The sequence below is a fragment of the Zingiber officinale genome, chromosome 4B (assembly GCF_018446385.1).
Source record: "Zingiber officinale cultivar Zhangliang chromosome 4B, Zo_v1.1, whole genome shotgun sequence".
NCBI classification, from domain to species: domain Eukaryota; kingdom Viridiplantae; phylum Streptophyta; class Magnoliopsida; order Zingiberales; family Zingiberaceae; genus Zingiber; species Zingiber officinale.
Window position 1 is genome coordinate 117493733 of NC_055993.1, and position 14849 is coordinate 117508581.

Consider the following 14849-nt stretch of genomic DNA (forward strand, 5'->3'; position numbering starts at 1 on the left):
GTGGATGCTGTTAGTCCATTCATCTATTTTCCATTCATTTCTAATTTATTTGAAATGATTTTTTTTTTAATTGTAAAAAATAGGGAAATTATTTGAAATGATTTTTTTTAATTGTAAAAAATAGGGAAATTATTTGTAATTGAAAATGAATTATTATTTATTTGAAAAACTATTTCTAAATTATTATTGTTATTATTATTAAATAAAATTTAACAAGCAACCAGCGTCCAGCAAGTCAACAAAAAGAAGACCGCGTGCAGCAACGGACCCGCGTAGGCGAGCGAGGAAGGAAGCGGGCGAGAGCGATTCGAGTGGGAAGGCGACTGAAGACCGACCGACGCCATGGCGGTCGCAAGCTTTTACCGGAGAGTACTTCCTTCTCCGCCGGCGATCGAGTTTCCCTCTCCCGAAGGAAAGGTGTTCTTGATCACGCCTTTACTTGTACCCCGCTTCCAGTTCTTGATTCCAATGGATTTTGCGTCCTTTGGTTGTTGGCACGGACTGATTAATCTTTCACCTCTTTGCCGTTTGTTTCCGGATACATTTGGGGTTCCTACTTTTAATTCATGTATGAGTTTGATAGTAAACGTTTTGGGGTTTTGGTACTATTTATTGCCATGCATGAATGATGCGATGCGCATCTGATGTTTGCTCGAATTCATCGATAACAAATTTGAAGGATTGATAGGGTGAAAATTAGTTATTACTAGTTAGTGAATTTGTCTAACATTTATTTCCCCAAGATAATTTCTTTCTTTTCCATTTCGTTTCACTCCGAGTTCACGTGCTGATGCTGAACAGACTAAGGAACTAGTTGAGCATGGTCTTGTGCTCCAGAGAAAGGGCCTAGGTTTGGACCTCCAATAGCGTTTAGGAAAGTGGTCTGATCCTGCACCCAACATCGTATACCATCTTTATCAATGTTTTTTTTTTCTTTATGAGGAGCTATCTTCCAAATTTCAGGTATTTACTATCCCGTTGTCCGAGTCAAAGATACTGAATAACATACAAAAAGCTCCTGTTCTCTCCAAGTTGAGAAAAACAGTGCAAGAAGAGATTGGTGCACTAGAAAGAAGCTACTTGGAACATTATAGAATTACCTGAAAGGAAGACAACAGTGGGATATAAGTGAGTTCTGATAGTGAAGTGCAATGCTGATGCAAGCGTCAACCAGTACAATGCAAGACTTGTTGCTAAACACTTTACCTGGACATATAGGTAATAGGATAACCAAAAATATATAGTAAGTGTGCTTTTATCATTAACATGGACTCTTAATTGTCCTCTACAACAGTGAGATATGTCAAATGCATTTCTGAATTATGACATACACGTGGAAGTTTATATAGATTTTCCTCCTGGTTTTGTAAAGGAAGGTAACTTTGTGTTTAGATTGAAAAATCTCTCTACTGAAACAATTTCCTAGAGAATGGTTTGAAAAGTTTGCTCAAGTGTGGTAAATAGACACGAGTTTATATAGGTTCGATCAAATCACACACTCTTTTAGCACTTTATATAGGTTCAAGTAAATTTTTTTATTGTTAAAGTGTATGTAGATAGCATAGCATAATTATCATAGGGGATAATTATGAAGAATTAGGTTTAAAGATGCCTTGCTGTTGAGTCCGAACCAAAGGATCTTGGGGTTCTGAAATACTTCCTTGTATGGATGTATCTAGAAACAAGATTGAAATTATCATTTCATAAGGAAGTACATTCTTAATTCCTCAAGAGACATGCATGTTGAGTTGCAAACTAGTTGATACACCTATAGAGTCAGTGGTTGCAAGAAATTGTGCAGAGGCTGAACATGGGCATTGGTTCATAATATATTTGAAAGAATATGATTAGGGAGGCTTCTAAATGAACTAAAAGTCCCTAGCAGCTCTCTTGTAAAGTTATAGTATGATAACAAGGCAGTTCTAAGTGTAGCTCATAATCTTGTTCATCATGACTGAAGAGAACCTGCAGAGGTTGACCACTGTTTCATCAAGGTGAAAATTAGTAATGGGAGCGTATGAACGACAGATATTCCTATCAAGGAGCAGATAACTAATGTTCTATGGAGTCTTCATAGACCAAATTTTGAAATTTGAGTGAGTTCTAGCTTGATTGGGAGGGAGGGAGGGAGGGAGGGAGTGTAGAGTTCCTTGCCTTTTTATGGAATAATTTGGATGATGTATTCCTAACATTCTATTTGGAAGAAGATATTCCCAATACTTTGTTACTTTTTGAAGATGATGGTATTTTCATGATCTATATATGTTATAACCCCTTTCTATAATGATCATGAGAAGAAAATCATTGTCCAAAAATTATCTTCATACAAATTTATCTGTTTCATGGCAAGTCTTGTATAGGTATTACAATTCTTACCATCGCATGCCAACTCAAATTATCTCAAACTAATGCTTGAGCAAATCTAAATGATCATGTTGACTTAATAATTTTTTGTGTGCTTTAGCTTTTCAGGAGGTCTTTACCTTTTGTGCTAGGATAGAACATAAACTTTTAACAGTTCCTAAAACCTTTCTTTTCAAGCCTATTGTAATACTTTTTCTCTTTGGGAAACTTTCAGAGATTATTCTGTGAAGCTCTTCAAAATGGAACTATGGAGGGCTTCTTTAAATTAATTTCTCACTTCCAAACCCAGTCAGAGCCTGCATATTGTGGGTTGGCCAGTTTATCTATGGTATTGAATGCCCTTGCTATAGATCCGCATAGAAAATGGAAAGGTACTAGTTGTTTCATTAATTAACACTGAATTTGTTAGTATTCCCTTCCATAGTTTCGTTTCTATATAAATCATGCATTAGTTGAGAAATTTTTGTTGAATTTACACAAGTTTTCATCTTTGATCATTTTATTTTGAAATATATTGGCCATGGGTTAATCTTATTTCCTGTATCGAATAAAACAACTTTCTCATTCCAACTATATAACAATCGCTACACAATATAAGCTATTTCATATTTGGTTTTAAGCCATAATATAATTTGTCTGATGATGCATTAGCAGAAATTAAACTAACACAAGAAATTTTTTATCATGGTTTTGTATCATCTAGTTAATTCTTATTTGAAGGTCCTTGGAGATGGTATGATGAGTCCATGTTGGATTGTTGTGAACCTTTGGAGAAAGTTAAGGCTGAAGGTATCACATTCGGTAAAGTGGCTTGCTTGGCTCAATGTGCAGGAGCTAAAGTCGAATCTTTTCGTACAAATCAATGCAATATTGATGATTTTCGTCACAATGTTATCAAATGTTCTTCTTCAGAAGACTGTCATCTTGTAGCATCATACAGTAGAAAACCCTTAAAACAGGTATCTTTCTAACTTCAAAAAAATATTGGCTTAACCAAATTGGAGTGCTAGTTGTGCATATGCGATGTGAGTAATATGGCTTTCGTGAAACTGCATGAGATTTTATACTTAAAAGAAATTATGCATTATGAATATTTTTCCCAATGTTGATGCAATATCAATTTCTCCATTGATGGCATAGGCATACACTCGATTCAATAAGGTTGCTTACATTTTGCTTTACAAGATTACAGGGCTTGTGTACCGCCTATAACCAGACATAGGATAGGAACAAACCTGGCACCAAGTGTCCAAGCTTTGGGTTGTCTTTTTAATTTAATTTTTTTTTTCATTATATAAAATATGATATAATATATATGACGGTGAGAATTTGTGTTCTATGTGTAAACTAGACGATATCAACCGATAACTAGCTGCATGATGGGATTTTCTTGACTTGGTCCATGGCTGTTGGCAATTACACACTATAGTTCTTTTTGTTCTACTTGGGTGAAGAAGATGAAAATTCTACACAGGCAGCTTGGTAGTTGGTCTGATGTTATCAGGTTGCAAGCATTAAAGAAGGCATCCTTTTTAACCTCTAAATTGGGAATTTTTGCTTCCTTAGCTAGAAGCAGCCTCTTGCAAAAAAACAGGGTAAGGCTGCGTACAATGAATCCTTCCCCGGGACCCCGCATGGCAGGAGGTTCGTGCACCGGGCTGCCCTTTTAGCTGAGATTCATGCTCTATCTCCTATGGCGGAGAAGACTTGTCACTTATCCAGCTCGAGCATTGCCAACTTATGTCTGGCAGAGAAGGGCAAAAGTTCAGTGGGTCAGAAATGGCAATGAGAATTTTTAGATACAAAACAACAACCAAACTTTATCCCACTAGATACAATCAGCTACAATCAGAATTTTTAGATATTTATAGAAAATTGTCAACATGAAAAGAGGAGGAATACTATGTCTTCAACATAGGGGCTCCAAGATCAGGGACGTATAGAGGTATTTTGCAAGCTTTCACAGTTCATTTCAAAGGCATATGAGAGCTCCTCAATATTGTTATTGCAACTAAAATCCTCACCATTCCTTGATTTAGTTTTCTACACATTATCATCAAGTTGTGTTTATCCCAACTATTTTGAGGTGTCTTTCATAAGTTTTGAATAATATTTAAGGTGTGTCTATTTGAGGGGAAGGGAGCCCAAATAAAAGGAAAGGAGGATGAAAACAGTCAAATTCCCTTGCCTACCTCAGTAGTAGAACAGAAAGGAGGAAGAAGAAGTTCCTTTTGCTAGATTTGGTTCTGTCCAGAAGTGGACGAAAGAGGCATGAAGGCATTGAAAAGTTTTGAGAAGACTAGTTAAGGTTTAAATTTGTCATTTTCTCTTAGTTTTCCTTCATCTTTTTTGAATAAATCAAAACCATGGAGACCTATAACCTCTCTCTTCTGTCCCCTACTCCTTTCTCTAGCACTCGTCCTTTCTTTCCCCTTCCTCCCCTCAAGTAGACGCACCCTTAATGCTAGCTGTCTAGGCCTAAAACAACCTTTAACTTTTTTCATTAGGCTCAGAACTAGCATTGACGGTTTTTATTTCTATAGTGTATCAGGAGCTATTTTGGACACTAAGATATTTTGTGCTTAACGTATTATTGTTGCAGGGTGAGGAATACTTAATATTTGTTTTTGTTTCATTTGCAGACTGGGATTGGTCATTTTTCACCAATTGGTGGATATCATGCAGAAAGTGATATGGTACTAATCCTTGATGTAGCTCGCTTCAAATATCCTCCTCATTGGGTTCCACTTGCGCTTCTTTGGGAAGCAATGGATACAATTGATAATGCAACTGGGCATCGTAGGGGGTAAAATCTTTCATGCTTAACAGAGTCTTTGCTGATCAACTTTATTTCCTTTCCTCTTGTTATTTGCAACCTAATTGTAATTTTTAAATAAAATTCCACACAAGCATTTCCATGTTAAATAAAAATATATTAATTACACACATGGCTTGAAAAAAACCCTCAACTTTTATGAAACCAAATAGTTTTTTGGCTCCTAACCTGTGGATCAGTATACGTGTATACAATCAGAAAGCTATCCATCATGAATGTCAACCAGTTATATTTGATTTATTCACGCATAATGACCTTAGTATACAATACTAGTCAATGTTCTAAGACACATTACATTAATGAATATAGTTGATGAATTGTATGATTCTGTTACAAGTCAGCAGAAAAAAATCACCAAGATATATGTGATTGCTTAGTATTATATAATATTTATAATATGTACAACATAATTTCCTCGATTACTTTGTTAGTGATGTTTCTAGTTCTACTTTGCTACTAAGACAGTGCATCACTTTATTCATATTTCTCATTTTTTAGATCTAAACCCAAATATCATTCATCATTTGCCTTTTTCCCCAGGTTTATGCTTATTTCTGGTTATGAGAAAGCACCATCATTGCTTTATACACTGGTAAAGAAATTAAAGCTGCATTTGACTAGGAAAAAGTTTTCCACTTATTTTATTTTTTCTTCTTGAAGTAAATGAAAACTTTTTGTGAAATGTGTTTTGTAGGAATATTCAAAGAAAATAGGTGCAGTCAAAATAAAAAAAAGTGAATTTGTTTCTAGAGGTTGTCAATCATCCTGTGCAAAGAATTTTTCAGAGAAGTCAAAATGGAGCCTCCAAATGAATCTCTCTTCTTTCATTTTCAGCATTTGAATACCCTATTTTAGCTTAACCTTCCTTTCCTGTTTTCTCTCACAAAGAGATGATAGTCTCTTTTCTGTGAACACGTAGGTTTATCAAATAGAACTTAGATATCTAGTAGTACTGTAGTAGTATGAGGATGTTTCTTAGATAGCTTCAAGCAATATGTTTCCAATTGCAAACTCATATAACTCCATTGTCCTGTTTAATAAGTACCTCACTGAATCTATATATTGCATCTGCATACGTATGATTCATGCTATCATCAACCTGTCAGCATATAATTGGCAGTTGCCTGTGCACTTGGACTGTGATGAAGAACACATCATATTGGTTTGCTAATAACCATTGCACCATAGACAATTAATATATTAATGAGGAAAATATGTATGTTTTAATGAGTGAAATTAATGAATATGTGTCCGATTAGGCCTCATGGGAAGTTGTTCATCTAGGTTTAATGATTTTCTATCTTCATGGTTAATAATTTTGTGTAGATTCTGTAATATCTTTAGAGCTGCTGAGACGAAAGCTGGCTGAGCATTGTCAAATACTTGATTAATGATATACCTATTCTTTAAAGTGTGAGGATCTAAAAAATGTTTTCATCTTCAGCCTCATGGAAAGTTGTTCATCTAAATTTAAATGATTTTTCATCTTCATGATTAATGATTTTCTGTAAATTCTGGATTGTCTTTAGAACTGCAGAGATGAAAGCTGGTTGAGCATTGTTAAATATTTGATTAATGATGTACCTATTCTTTTGAAATCTGAGGACCTAAAAAGTGCTTCCCAAGTTCTTGATTGTGTGTTGAAGTCCTTACCTGCATGTGCTGGAGATTTTATTAAACAGATTCTTGAGGTTAGGAGACAAGAGGAAGATGGATCTACCTTGAGCAATGAGGAGAAAGAGAGACATGCTCTGAAGGTCTTTCTTCCTTTACTGCTACTCCCATCTTCTCATTGTGCCACACTTCTGATCTTCCTAATGAACATTTTGAATTCCAGGGAGAGATACTGAAGCAAGTTCATGAGACTGTGCTATTTAGATATGTAACAGACATATTATCATCTTCAATCACAAATGACAATCTTAAAGAGGATATTGTAACTGTATGTTGCCAAGGAACAACCTTACTTCCAGGAGTCTCAGTGTGTAGAACAAGAATTGGTTTCAAAGCTACAGGTGTTACATGCATGAAGGCCAACAATGATAACCTAACAGCTATCTCTGGTATAACAGTTTCAGGTGGCAATGAACAGGGAATTAATATATTGGAACCTGTATCAGCATCAGTGGCAGAGAGCACTTGCAGTTCCACATTTGATGTACCTGTTATTGTACAGTTAGCAAGTAATGCTGCTATAACTGTGCTACTATTGGCTTTACCTGCAAGCACATGGTCAGGGGTTAAGGATGCAAACTTGCTGGTTGAAATTCAAGATCTTTTTTCAACTGAGAATTTTGCTAATCCTCTTCGGAATGAGGTTTGCTTCTCTTTCCCTGGTCCCATCTGTATGCAAATTTATGTTGAAAGAAGATGTTTTAGACTTAACTGGTTGCACCTAATTTAGCTACTACAATTAGTATTCCATCTCAAGTTTATACAATTAGGTCCCAGAGTCACTTGAAGTAGAGTTTAATACAAATGTAGATTGCCAACATTGATTACATTTGAAAGGGATAACATTGGATTATTCTATATTTTATATGATTCTAACACGATGCCTTTTTCTTTATTGCCTCAAGTGGGATTAAATGTATACACCCATATATAATTATTAGCACAAACTGGAGTGCAAAGATTGTTTGATTTCCAATTTTCATAAAAGTTAAAAAGATTAACAAATAGCAAAGGCACTCACTGCAGATATTGAAGATACTAGTGCAATAGTTATTATCTCTCCCAAATTTTGTATCACGCTAAAGTTGGTGACTTGTACTGTGCTTAGAAAATACTCCTGAAAGAATAGAACTTTCTTAATCTCATTCCCCCTAAAGATAGCATAGGACATTGGGGTTCATGAAGATGAGTGACAAATGGCGAAGGGTTGCAAAAAAAGAAAGATTAGGTTGTAGTATATGTTGATGTGGCATAAATAGTAAAAATTCAGGAGAAGTTTAGTAAAAGTTGATATGAATTTGGGAGACAAGAAGATGTTAGAGGGAGAGATGAGTGAAATTTCAATATCTCCTAAGTGAAGAGAAAGAGTACTTGAAGAAAGAGCATGATCAATACATCTTTTAAGATTTTAATAGATGAATAGTGATAAAAGTGTTGCAACAAAAATTAAGACTAGAGTTGAACATCTAAAATGAGTGGGAATAAATGTTGGGAGGACTAAATTTTCATTCACTATCAGGGATAACTTCTCCAAATAGACTAAGTAAAAGTTTGACATTGACTCGAACAAAAGAAAGATTTTTTGGAAAAACAGATAATATCTAATCTTATTTTAAATCATGGTTTAAAATTTTGTTTTGTGCGAGGTGAAATTGGTTGTTCTGCTCGGCACCAGCACTGCATGTTGTCGGGGGGTCACAGATAGGGCTATAAACGAGTCTAGCCAAGCTTAAACCAGCCTAGGCTTGAGCTCAGCTCGACTCGATTTATGTTGGCTCAACTCGAGCTTGAGCTCGCTCAAGCTGGTAGAGTTGAGCTCGATATTTAATTATCGGCTTAAGCTCGAGCTTGAGCTCAATTTTTTTTGGTTATTTTTTTTAATAAATAAATTAATATATTATATATTATAAAAAAATATATTATTACTTGCTCATTTGGCTCAGTGAACCACCAAGCTAGTAATAATTAGGCTCGAGCTCGGTCAACTTCGAGCTCGAGTCAAGTTTTAACCGAACCGCTCGCGAGTGGCTCACGAGCGGTTTGACTTATTTACACCCCTAGTCGCGGAGGCTGCTGCGATACAGCGGCAACCTCCACAGGTCGAGGCGTCTCAGAGGGGTCCCAAAGGTTGCCACGATCTTGTATCTACCTCCGCGGGTCGGGGCATCTCTACGAGGTTGCAAAGGCCCGCAGGCGGCAAGTGTGATGATGCAGAGAAGGAAGAAACTTATGTTAATTAATATTTAACCGTAGCTTAATAATTTCAATCAACTCTTAAATATAATATGATAGCTTAATCAAAGTCTAATAACATTGTCCCATTATATATATATATAATAAATTTTTTAATTTTTAATTTATCATATGGAGATATCATTGTCTCATATTTGTTTTAGAATTTTAATTAATATATTTTATATTTAAAAATATCGAAATCATATTAGCACAATTTGATGCCGAAACGGTATCGTTCTGGTCAGGGGCGGATCTAGGATTTTAAGTTTGGGGAGGCCATATATCAAGTGACGAAATTAAAATAATTATTAAATATATTATATAATAATAATCCTTCCTAACTTTCATGAATAATATATATTTAATTGAAATATGAAAAAAAATAGTCCTCTAAGGATTCGAACTTGAGAGGTGGGTTTGAAAAAAAATTATACATACCATTAGACCAATAATACATATTACTTTTTAAAGGGGCCAAATAATATATATACTAAACTATTTTTAAAAAATTAATAAAAAAATAATATTATTTAAAAATTTTGGAGGGGCCGTGGCCCCCCCGGGCCATTAGGTAAATCCGCCCCTGGTTCTGGTCATAAACCAAACTTTGATATGGTTCGAGATTTTAAACCATGTTTTAAATCAAATGAACAATAAAGATGATGGTGAAATTAGGAATCTTTTTGTTGCCATGTTAACACAGAGAAAGGGAGGGTCGAGAGGGGTGGATAGATAGAAAATTAATGTGGTCAGGGGCAATAGGAGGGAACCCTGTCAGCTAAGATGTGTAGAGGAGGCTGAGATATAGAAAGAAGAGGATATATGGGATGGAGCGGAGGTGGCTTCGACATATCAAATCTACACTTTTCTTTTGAGATTATTTGAAAAAAAAAAATCCCAACTTATGACTTGTCTTGCTCTGGTACCAAGTTTAGTGGGATAAAAATTATATTATTTTGACAGAAGAACATTATTTTAAATACACCCCATGATCATAAGAAATTAATACTTGGATGTGAGACTAATTCTAGATATCCAAATGCCTATTAATTTCAACATCCTTCATTGTTATGGTGGATGTAAACAGATATCATTGTTGTAGTAAGGACCTGAGGTAAGGCCATAATACCACAGTATCTTCTCTATTTCATATAGTAGTATGTTTTCTTTTTAACCATTTTCTTCTATTCCCATTTCTTTCTTCTTTTCTTTCACTGCTTTACTCTTTCACCTCCTACTTTTAAGGTCAAGAGTTTGCTAAGAATTAGTTAATTATACTTGAGTCTTATTATGCTAGTGAAATTTGGTCAGATTTTAGTTGTGTGGAAAAGCAACAAACGGAATTTCTGATCTTAATAGCTGATACTTTGCAGGCATTGTAGTGTTGTTGACATAGAAATTGTATGAAGCATCGTAAACTAGTTGATGAAATTTTACATATTGTCATTTGACTCATATCAATATAGTCTTATACCCTTATATTTGTCTCTTGTTTTCATTGGCCATTGTTTAAAATTTTTGCACTGATTTAGTATAACTTAGAAAGAAATAAAGGTTTGGCATGGATTGTAATCTAATACAATGTTTTTATTTGTTAGACTCAAATGGATTCTTTTGTTACTCTTGCTCTGACATTTTTTAATCTGGTGCCACTTTGGAATTTGACAAACTTGAATACATATCAGATTCTGCACCTGCGTCAGCAGTTCTATTTTCTGAGAAGGTGTGCAGATGAGGAAACAAGTGATGATCTAAAGTTCCCTGTTTGCCCATAGCGTGAGTGCTTTCAATCTAAGTTTATTCCATAGAGAATATCAAGCATGATACTTAATCTTTTTGATATTTAAATTTCAGTTATTTGACTAGACATATTTTCATTTTTTCAGCTCTAGTATATTTGTTGATGGCAAAATGTTAATCAGAAAGAAGTACACACAACTAGGAACTATTGTGCCTTTTGTTTAATGAAGTTGTACTCTAATTAAGTTTTTTACTCCACTTCAGCTATCCATTATTTATGTAAGCGATCATTTAGAGAAAGGGCTTTAACTAGCTTTTCATTAAATTCTTCATAGCTTGCTTCCATTGCTTATTATTTAGAATAGTTTCCATCTATTAATTATTAAAGTGGATTTTGGGTAAACATTTAAATTTTGTAAACAATTTTCAGGCAAAGGTTAGTGAAAGTTTTGTTTTTTTTTTCTCACTTGTTCTTTTGATTGTCATTCTTCTATGCAAAAGTTAGAGATCTTGGTCTAGTGGTATTTTAGTTGACTCTTTAAAAAAAACAAATTGCACATTAAGGTGTTACTCTCTTTTTTTCACATGGCATCAAAGCCACAAGGGCAATGAAGGTTTTCTTTCAAGATCCTTTTGAGAAGAAAACAATTGGCAATCACTATGGATTTCAATAGCCACTAATCACTCCAGCCAATTACAAGATTTGAAATAGTTGTAGGAAGTAATATCTTGTAGGTGAAGACTGATGAGATATGATTGGTGGAGCTGCAACCAAGACATCTGAAGGTGATGGCCCAAATGCTCTAAAGAGGTGGGAGACATTAAATGCAACTATGGAATTTGAGTTAAGGAGATTATCTCTCATGATGTCTTTGAGCAAATAATTAGGTGCAAATTAACTTTTGAGATTTGCATAGTCTTGATGGATTGCTCAACTATAGGAACTTGGCTCATCTTCAATATTTAAAAATCCAATTATCTAATACAACACAAGATGATCTTTAGATTTCCCAATATTTGTTGAAGGTTGAAATTTATGCTTGGAGATATCACTTTCAGATCTGGAAGAGGCTATAACAGAAGCATGAATGAAGAAGTATATTATTTCTGCTCTTCAACAAGAGTATATTCTTTTCATCACATTTGTTCAAGGGTGGAAAAATGAACCATCTTTGGTGGAGTTGTAGAATCTGCTTGCATCTAGAGTCGTTAGCTTATCAAATGGTGGACAATTTTCTTAGGGTAGGTGAGGGAGAAGCATTTATTCCTAACAAAGGAAGAGCCTTACTCAGAAGAACGGCAAGAAGACGGTTTCTTTCAAAAGGGGAATTGTCTTCCAATGAAAGTGGCAACAAGAAGATTAGTGCTATTGTTGCGGTAAACTTTAAACTTGGTATAACATGAGAGATTGTAGAGTCAAGCTCAAGGAAGGAAATGTTGCAAACTATAAGATGGTCCCAAAGAAGAATATGCCAAATGTTTGATGATAGAGAAAACAATAAAGGAAATGCTATGAACAACGAAGTTGATTCCAATGAAAAATATGGCCAATGTTTCATGACAGAGACTACAATGCTGGGAGGATTATCATCTATAAATTGTGATTTTAAAGATGATTGAATTATTAATTTTGGTTACAAACAATATCTCATTGGCGATGATTCTAAAATTCACAACTCTTTATCATTATGAAGGAAATGTTGCAGTGGTCATGCCAAACAACACAATCCATCAAGTGGAAAAAGAAGTGTTCTGATTCAATCTTGATTGCTACCATGTCACTCTTAGGAGTTAGGTCTATTATCACATGTTAGAAGAAAACTTTTTTTCCGTGGTTAAAGAACTAGTTGTAATGTATGTTGAATATTGTGTTCTTTTGGCCTAAAGGATATGAAATTTCGTGGAATATCAAAGAGGTGAAGGTGGACATTATTCGCGCCTGCACGCAGGTCAAGGGCACATGTTCTTTCAACATCTACTATACATGTTGAGAAGATAAGCAAAAATGACACGATAAATATTTGGCAGCAACAATTGGTCATATTAATATGAACTAGTTGAAGAAATGGTGGACAAGAATCTACTCAAAGACTTGTAAATAAGGTATGCTATATGCAACTCATGTTATTAATCTGATTGTCCAAGGTAAATATGAAGCCGCCTTATGAACTTATGGTTGGATAGAAGCTAAGTGGCAACTATTTCAAGGTCTTTGGTTCTCCATGCCAAGATTTTAACTTTTATTCTGAGCTAGGGTTGTAGTTCCCTTCCACCAGAATGATTTGGTGTCGGTCCTGTGTTGGGCACGCTGATCTGGGGTGTTGGAGGCACTGAGGAAAGGAAGGAATAAAGTAGGAGCAAGAACGTGTCATAGACCTCTCACAAAACTCTTGGGACTTTGCCAGACCCTTGCGCACTTCATATGAAGTTGTTGCTGTCATCGTGCAAAGTCATCCCCTTTAAGATCTCATAGAAGCCTCAGGTAAAGTCATTGTCATTGTCATGGTGTCATAGGCAAAATAATATATTTCCCCGGACTGAACTGCGCAAAACGAATTTTGTGTCAAACTTCTAGGTGAAGCAAGTTACTTCATTGATTATGATGAAATGAAGAAAGAATTGAAGTGCATGGATAGAAAACATATAATTGTTGATCCTTGAGATGTCTTCCGTGAGGCTACTTATTCCTATCCACCAAGGTTTATTTTGAAGGATAAATAATGGAGGGAATAAAAGTGATGACCTCATGTGTGATTTTGGAATCATCCTCTTCACTCGGTACTTCTTCCTTTGATGTGATCGGAGCATTTTAAACTTTGACGTCGTGTTTTTTTTATTGAAAAAGGATGAAAGTGCCTTGAGAACATTTAAAAGGAAATGGGCTAAAGTAAGTTGTTATTGAGCTGTTGACTTGTTATGTATTTATTTCTTTCTCTGGTCATTTAGATGTTCATGAGCCTTCTTATTTTGAAGAAGCAAAAAGTGTTAAAAGAATGGAAGGAGACTATAGATGAGAAAATGATCTCATACCAAAGCCTAAGGGTGCAGATTCCGTCACTTTCAAGTTGGTCTATAAGCTAGAGCATAAGGCGAATAAAATATAGACCACTACAAAGTAAGACTTGTCACATGGTGAAAACTATAAGGAAACTTTTAGTCCTGTTGTCAAGATGACATCAATAAGGACGTTGAGAATTCCTTCATATGCCATGAGATATAAAAGGACAGTCACAGAGTAATCTCCTGGCTAGAATACTCGACTATAATATCTCAAAGCCTTAGTTTAGCTTGTTATATCCTGAAGTTGCAAAGAGGATACTCGACTATGTAAAGAGGCTAGAATTTGCAGAGACGATACTTAACTATGTAAATTTTATTTTAGCTTGTTTAGAAGGGCGGTCAACTTCTTTTGCACATATTAGTGCAAAAGACGTATAAGTGCTTGTAAATGTTTTTTCCCTCTTGTTCTTGTCAAAAAATCAGCTGTCATTTTGTTGCATCTAGTTATAGCTGTTGTGTAGGATATTTTTGACAAACTTGTGTGCAAATTGCAGGTGGTACGCTTGCATCAACAACTTGATTCCTGAGATACCTATCGATGAAGACGCAGTTACTTCAAATCTAACCTTTGGGAAAGAGGATTTTGGACATTATTTAGAAACAATCTGCTGTGACTAATAATTCATCTGGAAGAGAGGAATCATACGAGAGAAAAATGACTCAGTATTGGAAACAATCTGCTATGACAACTTGTGTTGATAGCAAACTGTTGGCCATTTTGATTGCCTTCAATCTGTTTTCTCTCTTATGAAGAGAACTGCATAGTAATTGAACGAGTAATGATTTGTAATTCGACTGTCATACTAACTTAAACTTGCATAATATTATCTATTTGGGGAATTAGTTTAGATTTACAGTTAAGTTTCTTTGATTCTTTATTTTAATCAGACTACACGAAATGCAGTTTAATATCCTATGCATGGTTATTAGACTAAATGAT

At 35.0% G+C, this 14849-nt stretch overlaps 1 protein-coding gene across 5 annotated transcripts; it reads left to right on the plus strand.

Annotated features, from left to right (window-relative positions):
- The first annotated feature begins 231 nt into the window (after positions 1-231).
- LOC121976172 (glutathione gamma-glutamylcysteinyltransferase 1-like) lies at positions 232-14752 on the plus strand. 5 transcript variants are annotated; one of them, XR_006110560.1, is made up of 11 exons: positions 232-417; positions 2579-2735; positions 3085-3323; positions 5007-5170; positions 5741-5792; positions 6730-6957; positions 7038-7517; positions 10795-10885; positions 12737-12952; positions 13104-13331; positions 13425-14379. XR_006110560.1 is itself a non-coding variant. In XM_042528209.1 (11 exons), exons 4-10 carry the CDS (start codon positions 2612-2614, stop codon positions 10882-10884), a joined length of 1377 nt encoding a protein of 458 aa, XP_042384143.1. In that variant the 5' UTR covers positions 275-417; positions 802-881; positions 964-1218; positions 2579-2611; the 3' UTR covers position 10885; positions 14404-14752. The 5 variants fall into 5 exon arrangements, 3 of the variants coding, with proteins under 3 accessions (XP_042384142.1, XP_042384144.1, XP_042384143.1); XM_042528209.1 differs by lacking the exons at positions 12737-12952; positions 13104-13331; positions 13425-14379 and adding exons at positions 802-881; positions 964-1218; positions 14404-14752 and having other exon boundaries at positions 275-417; XR_006110559.1 differs by lacking the exons at positions 13104-13331; positions 13425-14379 and adding an exon at positions 14404-14752.
- Positions 14753-14849: the final 97 nt, after the last annotated feature.

Coding starts and splice junctions, on each gene's coding strand:
- LOC121976172 (XM_042528208.1), top strand. CDS start 343: ATGGCGGTCGCAAGCTTTTACCGGAGAGTACTTCCTTCTCCGCCGGCG. Junction 418..2,578: donor TTCCCTCTCCCGAAGGAAAG/GTGTTCTTGATC, acceptor GGAAACTTTCAG/AGATTATTCTGTGAAGCTCT. Junction 6,958..7,037: donor AAGAGAGACATGCTCTGAAG/GTCTTTCTTCCT, acceptor TTTGAATTCCAG/GGAGAGATACTGAAGCAAGT.